This window comes from Labrus bergylta, chromosome 24 (assembly GCF_963930695.1).
Source record: "Labrus bergylta chromosome 24, fLabBer1.1, whole genome shotgun sequence".
NCBI lineage: Eukaryota > Metazoa > Chordata > Actinopteri > Labriformes > Labridae > Labrus > Labrus bergylta.
The window spans coordinates 9,843,289-9,859,698 of NC_089218.1; the positions used below are offsets into that span (position 1 = coordinate 9,843,289).

At 38.1% G+C, this 16,410-nt stretch overlaps 1 protein-coding gene across 1 annotated transcript; it reads left to right on the plus strand.

The window, feature by feature from the left end:
* Positions 1-344: 344 nt before the first annotated feature.
* Positions 345-12,272, plus strand: calcrlb (calcitonin receptor-like b). The gene is made up of 13 exons (XM_020634164.3): positions 345-502; positions 2,605-2,680; positions 3,486-3,639; positions 3,725-3,835; positions 3,991-4,103; positions 4,201-4,292; positions 5,083-5,209; positions 5,292-5,445; positions 5,526-5,586; positions 5,672-5,738; positions 5,880-6,098; positions 6,374-6,415; positions 8,569-12,272. The coding sequence occupies exons 2-13, from the start codon at positions 2,630-2,632 to the stop codon at positions 8,773-8,775; spliced, it is 1,398 nt and encodes a 465-aa protein (XP_020489820.2). The 5' UTR covers positions 345-502; positions 2,605-2,629; the 3' UTR covers positions 8,776-12,272.
* The last annotated feature ends 4,138 nt before the right edge of the window (positions 12,273-16,410 follow it).

A 16,410-nucleotide genomic window follows, 5' to 3' on the forward strand; every position in this document is an offset into this window, starting at 1 on the left:
AAGGATATCTTTTATTCCATGTGTCTAATATATTTCACAGCCAATCAGCACTTATATGTATGGTACAATTATTTATCGCATAGAATTATTTGTGGTCTTTTTTTCAGCTATTTCCATGAATATTTGAGTAAATATTAGTAAAATTAATAGCGACCTAAAGCCATATTTATCACAAAAAGCATTATATTTGTATGTGTACTTTTTTACTATTAATAATATAGAATATGAAACTTAAAAGTTATTAATAATATGAGTATGGTATGATGTCCATTTTATTGTAGGATGGCCCTCCGTGATGTGACGTCATCGCCAGCCTTTTTCAGTTTTCCTCAGGACAGCTCAGTATCGCCTCAGACACCGCTGTGAAACACACTCCGGAGGACTACTCTTGAAGAAATCCCAACAACAGAATTTTCTTTTGTCCTTTTCTAAACTCTCAGAAGAGGATTAATCTTCAAGAAGAAGCAAACACTGTGTTTGTTGGTTTTCTGCTCCTGCAAAGGTAAGTATCAATATTGTTTTCAGCATGAAAAAATGTGATTACAGATCCATATTCAAATGATTTTATTTTAATGCAAAATGCTTAAAAATGTCATTTTGAAAGGCAATACAAGGAAAACCAAAAGATGTTATTGGTTAGAATCACATAGGTTAAGATGTATCTGATAAAATTATAAAGAAGACATCTTAACTTTGCTGTAGCAGGGTCAAAAGTGGTGACAATCAACCCAAATGTGTTATATTGAGTGAAATTCAAGGGTTTTATCCCATAAAAAAGTAATATTTTTTCCAGTGGGTTCTGATTTCCTATAGATTCTAAATAGTCCAGATAGTAAATAAGGGATTTTATTCAAAATGCATTCTTCGATACTATCAAAAAACTTATCCCACCTGCAATTCTGTCCCATCTCACAGCAAAATCTGCTCACATGGCAGGTGATGAGATATGTTTTAATGTGTTTTTCTAGACCAATGTGTTTCTAATAAAGAACACTTTGCATATTAAAGTGTGCATATCCTTTTCTTCTCATACAAATGGCCCACACAAGGGAGTAATGTCCCTTCGAGTTATAAAGTGTCTTTGCAGGCTGTCAGGGAGATACAATATTTGGGTTTGGGTGTTTGAGATGTTAATCTAACAAACTGACAAAGATTTCCTGAATAAGCAGTGAATAAAATATTTCATAAGAAGTGAGACAGATGAATGATAAGTAGTGGTGGTTCATCATTATAGACATTTCAAACTAAATATATGAAATACTTGAGACTAAATCAGTGCTTATTTAAAACCTCGTTTTAGGTTGTCTTTCAATTTGTGAGGGATTTATATGTAAAGTTCTTATAACCTAATTAATAAGGATGGGAAATGGAAACTATTGTTTAAGGCAGGTGGCATGCAGATACATTATAATACTTTTAAATGTAAAAAAAAAATACAATCATATATTTTGAAGAACTTTTCCTTCAGCAAATGTCAATATTTACCCTTTCCAAACAAACACAATCCCGTCTTGGATCATGTTCTTGCAACAACTACCTGCTTGTCTCTCCATTTGAAGTCAATTTAAACATCATGTTTTATATTTTCTATCGATTACATTATTATTGTGCAGCTTTTCCTTTAGACTCTATTTGAAAGGAAGGTTTCCATGCACAATAAATCTTATCTATTACAGTACATCCCTTGTAGTACATCCCTTGTACCTTTAACAACAGTGGATAGTATGACTGTGCAGAAAGAATATGACAGAAAATGTGTCAGGGAAAGTTGAAACTGTTGTACTTACAAAAACTAGAGCTACTGAAACAAGATGTCTACGGCTACTTTTTCTTTTACTGCTTTTACTATTTCTACAACATAACTTAACTGTCATACTTTCCACTGTTTTCAATATGACTGGAACACCTTTCTTAACACAGTCTGTGCACTGCACATACTAAACACACATCTAATCATTGTGGAAAAGATGACCTCAGAAATATGCTGCAACACTGCTTATCTTTTACTATGATGAATTGAATTAGATTGCAATGAAAGAAGTTGCATTCATCCTTTTTATTGTTATGTTAACATTGATTTTAAGTTCTTTATTGTGAATAAGAGTGTTTGCTGCACATGCTCTCCCTACATTTTCCATATTGATGCATTTATTGGCTAATCTTTGGTTTAACTTGCTCAACATGCATGATAAGCATGCAGGAAAGAAGCTGTGGGGAACAGAGGAAGTAAAAGGCCAAATCTGTAACCGCAACATCTAAAATAAGGGGGAGAGCTGCCTTTTCTAATGTGTTTAAAATATATTTTTATTTATTTAAAAAGGTTTTTGGGCACGGATGGGCATTGTTTTCCAGTAGGAATGAAGTATAAGACAAAAAGAACAAAGAAACACTTTATTTACATGCAACATATAGCTTGTATGTGACGCGGTGTAGAGCACGTGAACCAGAGTTTGTATCCAGCTGCTGCAGCTCAGGAAGCATTTTTATCATTGAGCTCAGAGGGAAAATATTTTGGACTGTGCCAACACTTTAACATGTTCCTCCAAAATGCATAAAGATAACTTCTGTGAAATCTAACAACAAAGTTTTGCCAACCTCCCTCAGATTACTGGAGGTGATCAGAAGACAGATGGATCTCCACTTCTTGATGTTTTCCCTGGTCCTGATTTCACTCAACAAGGTAGCTTTGGTGGTGTTTTATGAATTACTTTGCTGTTGTTTTTTGGAATCTTTTGTCGATTCAACTTAAATATCAAGGTGATTTTTTTAGTTTTAAAGCATGTTAATTTGATCAGAATTGACGGAAATGTCCCTGAGCTGAAGTGAGAAGTACAAAATTCATGATAAACTGTTGGAAACCACTACAGATTACGTTTTTTCAACTTTCCACTACATTTTTTATTTTATATCATTAAATTTCAAATCTAATAGTTGTTGTAATTTATGTTTCTTTAACTCCTGAAATAATGAGCACACACTGGTGACATTACATCAAATATGATCCAAGCACTAAATCTGTGTTTGATCTCTTGTGTTTTATATAGTTTGATCCACAGCCTAATCTCTACAGAGCTCTGTATTTGATTGGTTGAATACTCGAACCCTGATGTTGCAGTCCTTAAAGCTGCACATAAATCAATTCCTGTAACACTTCCAGGAAGTCGATTGACTTGTGAAAAACAGAAGAAAAAAAGAATCGTCAAAATCGAAGAAGCAAAGGCTGAGATATACCAACCTGAAGGTCCTGATATGGGTCACAACTTGATCCTACATTTCCCATAATGCAACAGAAGAATGTGTCTCCTTAGCCTCCTGTCCTCATCTCAAGTCAACCTGTGTGATAGATCCAGGCTTTTAGCTCCAAACAGTTGCAGAAGACGTTATAATAGTGACAGTTTAATGCTAAAATGTATCTATCTATCTTCATCACGCATCTGATTTTGTATGTTTGTGTGTGTTTGCATGCTTTATTTCCATAACCCCAGCTGCTCGTGGTGGCGAGTCCTAATGAAGATAACTACCAGGAGCATCTATATCATCAAGGTGAACATCAGGCGACACGAAACCAGATCGCGACGGCTCAGTACGAATGTTTCCAACGAATCGTGACACAGTCGCAACGCAAACGCAACGCAATAGGTGAGAAGAGACCGCGTTTGAACATTTGTGGAGTAATACGAAGTCACTCTGACAGCAGCGTGTGTGTGTGTTTTGTCGTCTGCAGGTTTAGAGTGCAACACGACGTGGGACGGCTGGCTGTGCTGGGATGAGACTGTCGCCGGAGTGATGACGGTGCAGGGCTGTCCAGACTACTTCAAAGACTTTGATCCTAACGGTAAACTTCTGCAACACGAGACATTTGTTTCAGTTCAGAAACAATATCTTAGAAGGACAGGTCCGATTTTCTTTTTTTTTTTGCAGCGGTATTGTACGAGGTACTTCTTTGATGCAACAAAGGCTATTTAGTTAAAACCTACTTTTTGTCAACAGCGATGGCGTCCAAAGTGTGCTCAGAGACGGGCGAGTGGGGACGACACCCGGAGAGCAACAGGACGTGGACAAACTTCACAAACTGCAAAGCAAACATGACACATCACGGGGCAGTAAGGACGAATAAAAACAGTCGTCAAATATTTATTAATTATTCATTTATAAGTATTAATCAATCAGCTTTTACTGACATTGTTTAACTGACTACAGGCGGCGATGACTCACTTCTACATGGTGATGATTGGTCACGGCCTGTCGCTGGTTTCACTGCTGATATCACTCACAATATTCTTCCATTTTAAGTAAGTCAGTCTTCTTTGTTTCCCATTTGTATTCAAACAAACTATAAATAATGTGGATGATATCAAAATCATCAGAGGGAACAAAATCCTGGTGTGCAGAGTTTTACAAAGTTGAGAGGTTTAAGATGTTTAAGCTGATAAGTGGAGATTAATCTGTGTTGATATTGTGCATAATTACCACGATAGCTGCAGGGAAACATGTTTTATTCAACAAGACATAATGAGAAAGCACACAACATAAACTGCAGACTCATTTAGAAATCAAATCAATTAACATTTATAAAGCTATGAGGGATGACTGATTAGAAAAAACAACAACTTCAGGTATGTTTTATCCAGACGTATTCACTTTCACACCGTGTTTTAAAGGGCTGCTGCAGCAACAGATGCTTTAAAAATTGATAATGAAGGGTACTGGTGAGATAATAATCCATAAAATGTGACGTTATTTTATTGACAAGTTGTCAGAGAATACGATTACTCTGATGTTCTTTCATACTTTATTTTCTCTTCCATACTGGGAGGGTAGGAAAGTGATGTTAAGGACCTCTTATTTTGCATTTTTACAGAATGGAGCATTAATACGTCATGTCTTTGGACCTTTGGTTGCCTTTATAGGCTTGTAGATATTTCTTCACTGTATTAACAATGCACAGATGCAATTTTTAGATTTGGAATCAGCGTTATATTCGATATTTTGAGCTGATTTAATGGAAAATTCATGAATTAAACGATTGAAAGGTCAGATTGTATGTGTCTAACGTTCTGAACTTTCTTCCTCTGCCCTCAGGAGTCTGAGCTGCCAGAGAATAACGCTCCACAAAAACCTCTTCCTCTCATTCGTGCTGAACTCAGTCATCACCGTCGTCTGGCTCACGACAGTTGTAAAAAAACAGGGACACACTTACAACGATTCTGTGAGTGAAACTATCCTGACACTGGTTAGAATGAAAAGATTTCTATTTACACATCACAGCTCACAGTGACTTGTCTTTGCAGGACAGCTGTAAACTGCTCATGTTTGTCCACCTGTACCTGCTGAGCTGTAACTACTTCTGGATGCTCTGCGAGGGGATCTACCTGCACACTCTGATCGTGGTGGCGGTGTTCGCAGAGAAGCAGCACCTCGTGTGGTATTATCTGCTGGGTTGGGGTAAGAAAAGAACATGTTTGATGACGCACATTTCACTCTCTTTCACTTAATTCTCATGGAAATCCTGCTTTGATTTGCAGGATTTCCACTCATACCAGCAGTGATCCATTCAATAGCACGTCACTTCTACTACAATGACAAGTGAGTGTTTTGTAAAGATGTAACTTCACCTGAATCACGTGTCTCTTTTCTGCATAATGAAATGATCTAATCGTTACTTTCACAGATGTTGGGTGAGCTCAGGTACGTCCCTGCTGTACATAATCCACGGACCTATCTGTGCTGCATTAGTGGTAAGCAAAGAAAACTCCATCATCTCTTTCATGTCAATCATTCTTGTGAATAAATACGGAGATCTTGGTGGCGATTAAGCAGTCTTGATCCACACTGTTGCAATGTAAGCATTATCTTCCCTTTGCCCTTTTTGACTCCAGGTGAATCTCTTCTTCCTGCTGAACATCGTCCGGGTTCTCATCACCAAGCTGAGGGTGACGCACCAGGCCGAGTCGAGCCTTTACATGCGGGCGGTGAGAGCCACACTGATCCTCATCCCTCTGCTCGGCATCCAGTTTGTCCTGCTGCCCTACAAACCCCAGGACCACTGGGTCTCTGAGATCTACCTGTACGTCATGGAGATCCTCATGCACTACCAGGTCTGTGAGCACTGCCAGCAATGACAATAAACAAGAATCACCAGAACAGAATATTTAAACCTTATTTGGCTACAGATTGGTTGCATAACTTTCAAATGACATTATCCTCGAAAACTTTGCAACAGTGGTTTAAAATTACAAAAATTCCTACAATAACAACATGCACATGTGTTGCTATAGGGCATATTTTTACACACTGTCATGCAGCTGTTTGGACTTAAAGGATTTCCTAATGTTGTTTATTTTCCTCATGGAACTTTTTTTTTCACGTGCAGGGTCTCTTGGTTTCTACAATATTCTGCTTCTTCAACGGGGAGGTGAGTAATAGCAGATTGTTTTTTGCAGCATCTTATATTTTAAGATTGGATTTTCAATTTTTGATCCACAAATACCCATGAAAGACCCTCTCAACCTATTTGAACAACTAACAAATCAGAAAAATCATTCATTTTGAAGCCCTTAGTCACTTTTTCACTTGTGATTTCATAGATTTTAGTCCCCTCTTTGATTTGTATGTATATTTTTAGTCAGATTTGGCCTGAAAATATCAACATAAAAACACAAAACTACATCAAAGATTAATTGAGGTCCTGTAAATTGAGGGGGAGGAAGCATTTTTATGTCAGAACAAAGGGACCTTCTCTCCACTGAAGACCATTTAGATTTAGTGCCCTCTAAATCTAATTAAGGCTCAATTAGATACACACTTAATTAAAAAAAAAACAATTATTCATGACCTTTCTTTTAGCCTCCTTAACACAAGAATGACCGGTATTCTATCACTACTAGAAAGTCCATAGCGGTCATTTTGACTGTTTACGAATTATTTGCATATCATTTCAATAATCAATATCAAATATAAGAATAAATGGATCTGTAATGTTGTGAAAGGTATAATAAACTTCAGGACACAAACATTAAATTCTAATGAATTTGAAATTTGAATAGTTTATCGACAACCACAGGAACAGCAGCCGGCGCTTGTTGCGAATGGGAATGATCTCTGTATCATTCTCAGGTTCAATCTCAGAGCCAGAGTCAGATGAAGTTTCGAGAGACCAGGAGACATCACTTTCCGTATCCGAACCTGCGCCTCCATCAGACTCTGCCTCATCAAGGCTCTGGAGCAGGGCTAAAGCCTCTGTGGCAGCAATCCTCCTCCTTCCTGACATTTCGTTCTATTCTGTTCTAAATCAGATCCTAATTTACTCTATTTAGCATTTTCAATGTTAATTAATTCAAATGAATGTCTTCTATTCTTTCTATATGGTTTTAGGCGGGTAAACTTTCTTTCCTCCTTGAGTGCACAGTTAAGATTACATCTCAGATAGCGACACGGAGAGACATTAACAGTCAGAGACAGACAGGGCGGAGCTCAGACAGACAGGGGAGTTTTTAAAAGTTAGTATCAAGCCTCTCCACCTGAAGCTCACCTGTTGTGATAACTGAATTTATAGGGATTAGGCTAAACAATGTTACAAAGCAGCAGGCAGGTGAGAGTGAGTAACCATGGTGACTGTCTGTCTGTCAATCAACAATGTCCCACCCCCTCTATGAATTAAACTCTTCTTTCAGTAAAACTTACTTTGATCATGTGTCACAGAATGAACACATTCTGTATTACATTTGATTATATATAAACTAAACTAAATGATGTCATAAAAAACAACAAAGGCTGCAGAGCCTGTATGAAGCTACAGCTGTAGGAACTCTGCAGGGCTAAAATAGAACAGAAACACAAGAACTCGAAGTCTACATGTTTTTAAATGAATGCATCACTGCGTGAAAATGTTCCTGATGAACATAAAAAGATGACACATAACTAAATCATAATTTCAAAGTGGGGAGGAAACCCTTCAAATTGTGCATAAATATTGATCTAATCAGGGGAAAGACATTTCTGATGCTAAAGATGTTCTGGGTGAGAGACCTCCAGACCTCCTACAAATATTTTTTTCAAATAGATTAAACTTGTCAGCGCAGTTTTTGTTCATTTAAAATCATTATACAGGGAAATAAGTTTGGTTGAACTGGTCAGCAACTTACAAATTTGTCTAAAGAACAGTATGAAAAAAATTGTGATAAAATCGTGATCGTGATTTTGCCAAAAAAAAATCGTGATATGATATTTTTCCCATATCGCCCACCTCTACCTTCAAGAGCGGGAAAAAGTAGCGAAAACTGAAATGATACACTGGCTATAATGCATGCAGTCAATATGACCGCTATGGACTTTCAAGGTAGAAATACTCAAAACTCTTTTGTGTTTTGTGTTTTTGATAAAATAACAATGCTAGAATAAAATATAGACACATTTAGGAAAAGTCATGGTCCTGTAGTTACATAGGTTTTATTTTAAGTAAGTTATTACATTGCAAAATTAAAAAACTGTCAAAATGACTGCCTTGGTCTTTCTAGTTGCCGTTTACCCAACAAAAAGACGAGTTCTTCTTTCTGTGTCTTCCTTCAGGTCCAGAGCGTTCTTCGGAGACACTGGAATCAGCAGCGGATGCAGTTCGCCGGCACGTTCGGCAACGCCGACTTCTTCCGCTCGGCCTCCTACGTGGCGTCGTCGCTCACAGAGGTCCACCGCTGCTACAGCATCGAGAGCCACACAGAGCACATGAACGGAAAGAGCTACTCGGACATATTCAGATCGGAAAGCCCTTTCGTGTGAAGGTGGACAGAGATGTTCAGAGTTTACTGCTTCTTTGACTTTTCCCAAGATGTTTTGAAGTCAAAGTTTTCTTGGATTACTTTGACCAAGGACAAAGAACAAACTTTCCTTCTTTTGATGTTTTTCCATCTACCAGCTGAAAACAACACCTTTTATTTTTTTCCCTACAACTATAACCTAAATGGAGGAGCTCAAGATGGAAGAAACTGTTTCTACATCGTTATTTACTTCCCACAAATATTTAAGTGTCCTCATGTCTGGTGGCAAGACCCGCTGAGTCAGCAACATGTGTCACTGCAAAACATTAGCACAAGGAAGTACTGCTATTGGATCGTGTGGAGCGAGGAGATTTCCTGGATATTTTTAAGGGTATTGAAACGGGTTTTTCGACAAGAATTAAGTGAAATTTCTGAAACTTCCACTGGAACAAAATGCATTTCAGGTTTTAGTTGTAGGCACATAAATCTCATGTGTAGCAAAACTAAAGGCACTTACAGTTAGAGTTAGCCCTTTGCTAGCTTAAATAATATAGGAGGAGGTGTCAGTCACCAGAATAAGACATAAAAAATGTAAAGATTGAGAAGTGATAAATAGCTACAGAGAACGTAAAGTATGTTTTCTGTGGTGAGTAAAACTAGTACACTCACACAAGTGAATACAAATGAGCAGTAGCTTGCTGTATGCTAAGTGCTGCTCTTGCTTAGCAACATGCAAACTCAACATTTAGGCTCAAAGCGCCCTACAAGGGTTCTCTATAAAGCTACAGTGAAAAGTAATAATGAAGTTCACAGTGAAAAGTTTTCAGGCACATAAACTTACATAGACTTGAGTATCCTGCTTTTGATTTGCATATAAACATCATATCACAAATTCAGGAAATGGGATTTTGAGAATCCCCATTTTTGCTACCTGGAGAACTCCAAAAGAAAACAGGATACTGTGGCATGTATACGTCTTACCCTTGTTTGTAACAGCTGCAGATTACCTGTGCAGCGTTTGTGGCCAGCTGAGGCCAATGCCAGCAGAGTTTTATAGGCCAGAAAAGATATAGGCTAGTTATGTTGCTATGGTTACTCATCTTAGATACCTTCTGCAGAGGCATTAATTTGGAACTGTGAACAGACTGTTTACCTGGAACTACTTTCATCGGTGTCCAAATAACAAAAGTTGATGGACACCCACGTGACACCCTTCAGCCAATCAGAATCGAGTATTCACCAAGACCATGGTATAACTTAATATAATTGGATAAGACGGGAGAAGGCAACAAACTGCTTACCTATCATAGTTTGTAGAGAACAGGCTACAGGACGCCGGGTTCCCACGTACATGTATGGCGGAGCAAGTTGGAAAATACGGAAGAAACACTTTACTTCATGGCCAAACATCAGAACAATGAAGTGGCTCTGATCCAGCAACTTTAATATTTAACTAAATCTTTGGCAAGTTGCTTGGCCATTGTCCGCTGGCCACTACTGCAGACGGTGGTGTTGATGTCGGCTTGTGTTGTAAAAAAGACACCTGCACAAAAAAACATGCAGTAATCAAAAACATGGATACTACTATTTATCATGTAAGGGATATGAATATCAGGTTTCTCTGTGTGCATGTAAACACCATATCCTGAAGATCCAAACCGGGGATATAATCGGGGATACTCAAGTCCTTGTGAACACACTTTTCAGCCTGACTGTTATTTTATCCTTAAAACATATTGTTCAAAAATGCTGGAGACATGATGATGTGATTGTCACAGAGGAAACTGTTACTGAAAAGTATGTGTGTGTGTGTGTGTTTGTACATATATTTGTTTGTGTAAGAATACGACATATATCAAGACATTAAGTATACATACAACTTTGTGTTTAGACAGCCTTTGTATATGCTTTCATTCAGAACACGATGCTATCCAGCCTGGTTAATTATCATTCATTATTATTATCTATTCATATAAAATAGTTAATTAAACGTTAAGAGATGAATCCTGTAAAGATATTGGTGTCCAGGAAACAGATTCAGCAGGAACTGAGTCATGTTGATAAATGAAACTTATGATTATCATTAGTAGCGCCCTTTTTCGTAAAATTCAGGAACTCCACAACTTGAGTGAAGATAGTCTCCCACGTGACACCCTGCTGAAGTAAGATTAAAGATTTAATTTCCTGTTACAAACTCTGATAAGTGAAGAGCTGCTGGTTTCAGCTTCAAAAAACAGAGAGTTACAGATCAGCGTCTCAGGAACAAAAAACTTCCTGTGGCTTTATGTAATCCACCAATTAAAAAATACATTTAAAGTGGGGCAGCAAAATAAATCCTCATTATCTCTCATTATCACTATCACAAGAAACACATCACAAAGGTCTGAATTTAGTAAATAAGAAAATGTATCTTTGCAAACAAGCACTGCTTCCTCACTCAACATGTGAACATTTGACATGCTCTCAACATATTCATGCAGTTTTACGAAACTCAAGCAGGCTACCAGATTCCCTCAGAGTGATTGTCGCAAATTGAGCGGTAACAAAAATGATTTATTTATTTTAGGTTCATGAGAAACATGTTGCTAAAGCTAAAGCTAACATGGACTCTTTAGTATAAGTTTATTTATCTCGCTTCATCTCATTATCATGGTATCAAAAAACTGTATTGCATGTCACTGCATGTTTTTTCGGTCAGCCCTGATGTAAAGTAATAGTTCGACTTGAAGCTACAGCCAAGAGCTTCTCAAAGCTTAGCATAAGACTCCAGCGGTGAACGGCTAGCCAACCTTTGCGTCAGTGCAAAAAAAACCTTTGCGCTTACTTGTAAACACAAAATATCGTGAAGTATTTTAAAAATGTCGTACTATTCCTGCTATGTACAGCACTTAACCCTTAACTATTACCTCCAAACAAAGCTGACGATCATTTTGTACGTGCTCTCTTACACTGGACAAATTTGTTTTTCTTTGTGCTAGCATTAATGTCTAAAGCAAAAATAGGAAGTTTTAGAAAAAAAACACTGTCTGTTAAGATTGCTAGATTGGCTCGAAAGCTCTCCAATTGCCACATTATGTCCATAAGTATAATTTTGATTTTAGCATTAGCATTTAGCATTAAAGCTAACTGGTTGTTTCCCGCCATTTTCAAGTCATTATGGTAAGCTAAGCTGAAGAACTTCTGGCTATGGCGTTAAGTTCATTTTGACAGAACAAATAGAAAAGTGATCTCAATCTTCTTATTAAATTAAAATATCTTCAAATATCTCGTCATTGAACCTCACGCACAAATATTTTATCTCTAATATATTTTCCCATTACAACAAACAATCTTTATGTTAACAGTTGATGCATATTAAAACCAGATGTGTGTTTTTGAGGATTATTCTCTTGGGTCTGAATCTCATTTCCATCTTTGTAACATAGCTTTGTCAACAATTCCCACCAGTGCTTGTTTGTACTGAAGACAAAATGCTGTAAATAAAAACAAGCTGCTTCCAGATGAGGTTCCTAGAAAGGATTCGCTGTTGTTGTGTTTCTTTCCCTAATGTCTTCCGTTCATGTTTCATTCCCCTCCAAGACAAATGCAAGACAATCTGTAAGTTTATTTTCTTTCCCAGATATTTAATCCAGGGTGGGATTTCCTCGTATGACCTTAGACAACACTACCCACTAAAATTAATGTTGTTTCCAGACAAAGCAGGGCGTGTTGCTCTCTGTTCCTCATCCAAAACGTGAAGCGACCAGGGGCAATTAGGTAGTCCCAGCGGAAAAGTGCTATATCTGTGCTTTCTGTGCATCATTCATCAAACACAGGCTGTAAAAGCATTTAACATTTATCTTTGAAAGATCTGTAAAAAAAAAAAGAGCACAGGGTAATCCGAAGCATGTGTACATTGTGCGTGACTGTTGATCATTGCAAGTAATATTTACGAGCCCTTTGCCTGCCTTTCAGTCCACAAAGAATTCTGGTAAATGCGGTTTTGGATGATGCATGATAAGTGCGATGTAGTGCATGAAATATCTGATGTTTTTACAACATAACAAATGTAAGTTGCACCCTGTTGCATCAAAGTGAAAACAGTTTTGGGGAAAAAAAAATTTTTTTTTGTTTTCTAATCAAGACACTACCCGTAAAAAGTCCCACCTCCCTCTTCTGTAGAAGTCAGAGCAGTGGATGCATTGCACGCTTCCTGTTTCTAAGAATAAATCGCCATTGAACTCTTGATCTACCGGCTCTTGTGCGCTGCAAGCAAACACTTCCTCTGTCTCATGACTAACTCTTGTTTACTGCCTTCACTTCCACATGCTTCATGTTGAAACTTAAAGCGTTTAGCTGATGTTTTGTGTTTAGGACATGCATGTTTATAGCCGCTCTGTGTATTTTTCAGTGACATTTCCACAGGATATTACTGAATGTGTCTCCTGCAGATGTTGGAGTGCAGACATGACAGTAGAAAATAACATAACAAGCCAGTTTTAAAATGTAGTAATATCATTAAGGTGCATACTTGTAGTGTCATATGTATACATTTTCTGTCATTTGACATTTTATTTGACATTATATTTCTTAATCGAAGCTTAAAGTAGCATGTGTGATAGTGATGCGGTGTTAAAACTTTACCCATCTTTTCCGTTTGAATTTCAGTGTGTGCCTGCAAAAAAAAAAAGTCCATCACTTCCTGTTGTGTTATGTTCCTTCTGGTACTCTTGCCAACATTTATGCATTTACTGTACAATCTGTTACGTACATTTCACTCTTAATTTGACAATAGCATTAAGCACAACTCAGACTTAAATTAGAGAACTTGATTTTCTTAGTTAGACAAAAAACAAACCCGCCAAAAAAACCGGGAGATCAGGTGATACAAACAAATTAACTAATGGCACTAAAGAAGGTATTCACTCCAGGTCGGGGGGCGTGGAGATTTGAGTTTTCCTTCCTTGGAAAGGCCCACTCGTCACGAGTGCAGGAAAAAATGATGCATAAGAGATGCTGCTCACATTCACAGAAGTGGAATGTTAAGAATGCAAAAGACCCTCCCCAGTTCAGTTTAAACCATTAGTAAAGGAAATTTGAGAAACAAGATGTCATAGTGATGTGACATGGTTTGATTTTCGGGTGATTTTTAGAAATCGAAGCGAACAATCACCACACAATCACTTTCTGTCTGTGGATTCTGATGCACTTTGACTTCTTCTAGGGAAGACTAACACACTTCAAACAACAAGCTGAAGCCGTTTCCAGGATTTTCACTTCAATGCAAACCAGAAATTTATGGTTATTCAGACATTGTGTTGCAAATAATCACATCTGGCTCTCTGCGTGAGCCGCCACTTGTGCGTGGGGATGTATCACTCTTGAGAACAATGGAATGAATTCTTGGCTGTGCTCGAGGGTGTGGAGGGCGTACAGTACAGAGGTTGGGGTGAGCTATTTGGCCCGGCTGTATGGACGTGACCCGGGTCTGGGTGTGCTCACAGGAAGTCTGCGGCTCGCTGCACGGCCCTCTTAAACCGCTGCGGGGTCGTGAATTATCTGAGCAGCTCATCGCGGAGTGATGTCAGCACTTGGTTGGCTGGTTGCTGGTTGGTGGTTTGGTGGATGTTATGATCAAATATGTGAAGATGTCATCAGTTAATTTCCAGACTGTTAAACAGGGCCGCAACACTTTTTCTGTTCTTTGCAGCAGTTGGTCATCATACATGTCATAACCTTGAACTTGAGCAGCTTGAATCACGGGCCAGTTTACGAACACATCAAAGTGTGAAAATTAGACACTATAGTTTCTGAAAATTCACAACAACATGGACTTATTCCCATAGTTTGGGGCATAATCTCAACGAAAAAAGGTCAGAATTAAGAAAAGCATAGTCAACCAGGGTTCGCACACACAAACTTTGAAATAGTGACTGCTTGAATTTTTAGCACTCTTTCGCTTCTTAGGAGCTTACCTGTTTTGCAAACAAACATCTCGACAACCTTCCTGAGGGTCTGAGAGGAGCCCAGAATATTGAGATTTTTAAACGCAGTCTTAAAACTCATTTATTCAGTCTGGCTTTTATATAGTGTTTTATATCAATTCAAATCTTAACATTACTGTATTGTCTTTTTATCCTACTACAATTTTAAATATTTCCCTCTTATATATTTATTTTAATATCTTGTTGCTTTTATGTGTCTGATTTTATTTTATTGTATTTTATTTTTATACATATATTTTATTTTTAATTCTTATTGGTGTGCATTGGTCTCTCAATGATTTTATAAACTACTTTCTGTCAATAACTTTTCTGCACTCTTGTTAAGCACTTTGAACTGCAATTTAATTTGTCTGAAAGGTGCTATATAAATAAAGTTTGATTGATGATTGATTGATAGACTGTAGAACTCCCTCCAGGTCAGGGAGGCATCTGCTTGGGGGGCCAGTAGGGGCCCCCATGGCTTACATCTAAGCCTTTAAAGGTGTTTCTAAGCTATATGCTAAAAACAGGCACCAAAGCTGTCCAAACCAACATAACTTATCTCACGCCCACCTTGCAACACTTGCAACCCAATTTGGTCTCACCATGACCGTGTCCACATTTTTCTATACCTCCTCTTTTTTCTTTCTTTTCTTATGCACATGGACACCACTGCTGACGGCCATGGCAACCTCAGCTGCACACTGATGATGCTACTGACACCAAATCAAAGTCAGTGGGATTCATCCTCTTGGGACCATGAATGACTAAAAATGACCCTAAAAAGAAAACTTTTGAAGACTGTTCTAGGAATTTTTCTGGTGTTAAGGTTGAAACTACTTTCAAACTACTTACAGCTTTACCTATAAAAACATTAAACCCTTGGAAAATGGATCCAAGTTTTTTTTAAACCAGAATTATAATTTAAAGAGCTGAAAAGATGGTCCATTTGAAAGTGTGAACACAAAATGTACTTGACAAGCCAGCAGACATTTGGAACCAAATTCTAGAAAATCTCTCGAACGATAAGTCTATTCGAGTTTTAAAGAGCCCAGTTCCTACAGCGCAGGGCGGCTTGCCTGAATCCACTCGTACGAGGTGCTTCGCCGCTCTCTTCTTCAGCATCGTCGTGCCAACAGGAACTCCCTCGCTCCTCTCCCAGTTTCCTGCCATTGTTCTCCCCGCTGCCACCAGGCCCAGGCTCCTCTTAGGATCTGGGAAAAGGTGGGATGTTAAAGCGGCTCATTTCCTTTTCGATCAGCTTCGACCTTAGCTGATGGAGGATGGGTGGGTTTAAGAGTGTGTGTGTGTGTGTGTATATAGGTAAAAAGGTCGCACCCATCTGAAGTAAAACTGACTTTTGGTGCAAACTTATATGTAATCAATTTTTCTGAATCATGTTCTGTATTAAACACAATCAATCCCCAGTCACCCACCCATCACTCATGACGACGGACACCTGCCGAAACTGTGTTGGGCCTGAAAAATAGTAAAGTTAAGGAGTTATTGTAACTGACTAAAGTAGAGTTTTATTTATTTGCTTGCAGGCTAGGTTAGTTTACCTTCAAGACAATTGTTGCCACTTTTGCAGGACCAGATATTTTGCAAAGACACTCATTAAATCCACAAACCAGTGATGCACAAGAGTGTTGAATCTACATGTAAATTGTTCAAAATGGCGTATCTATGTGGGT

Bases quoted from the DNA above. Each gene is read 5' to 3' on its own strand.
- calcrlb (XM_020634164.3), top strand. From the start codon at position 2,630: ATGGATCTCCACTTCTTGATGTTTTCCCTGGTCCTGATTTCACTCAAC. The intron at 5,446-5,525 runs GTAAGAAAAGAA...TTTGATTTGCAG, and splicing joins GTATTATCTGCTGGGTTGGG to GATTTCCACTCATACCAGCA. The intron at 6,416-8,568 runs GTGAGTAATAGC...GTCTTCCTTCAG, and splicing joins TCTGCTTCTTCAACGGGGAG to GTCCAGAGCGTTCTTCGGAG.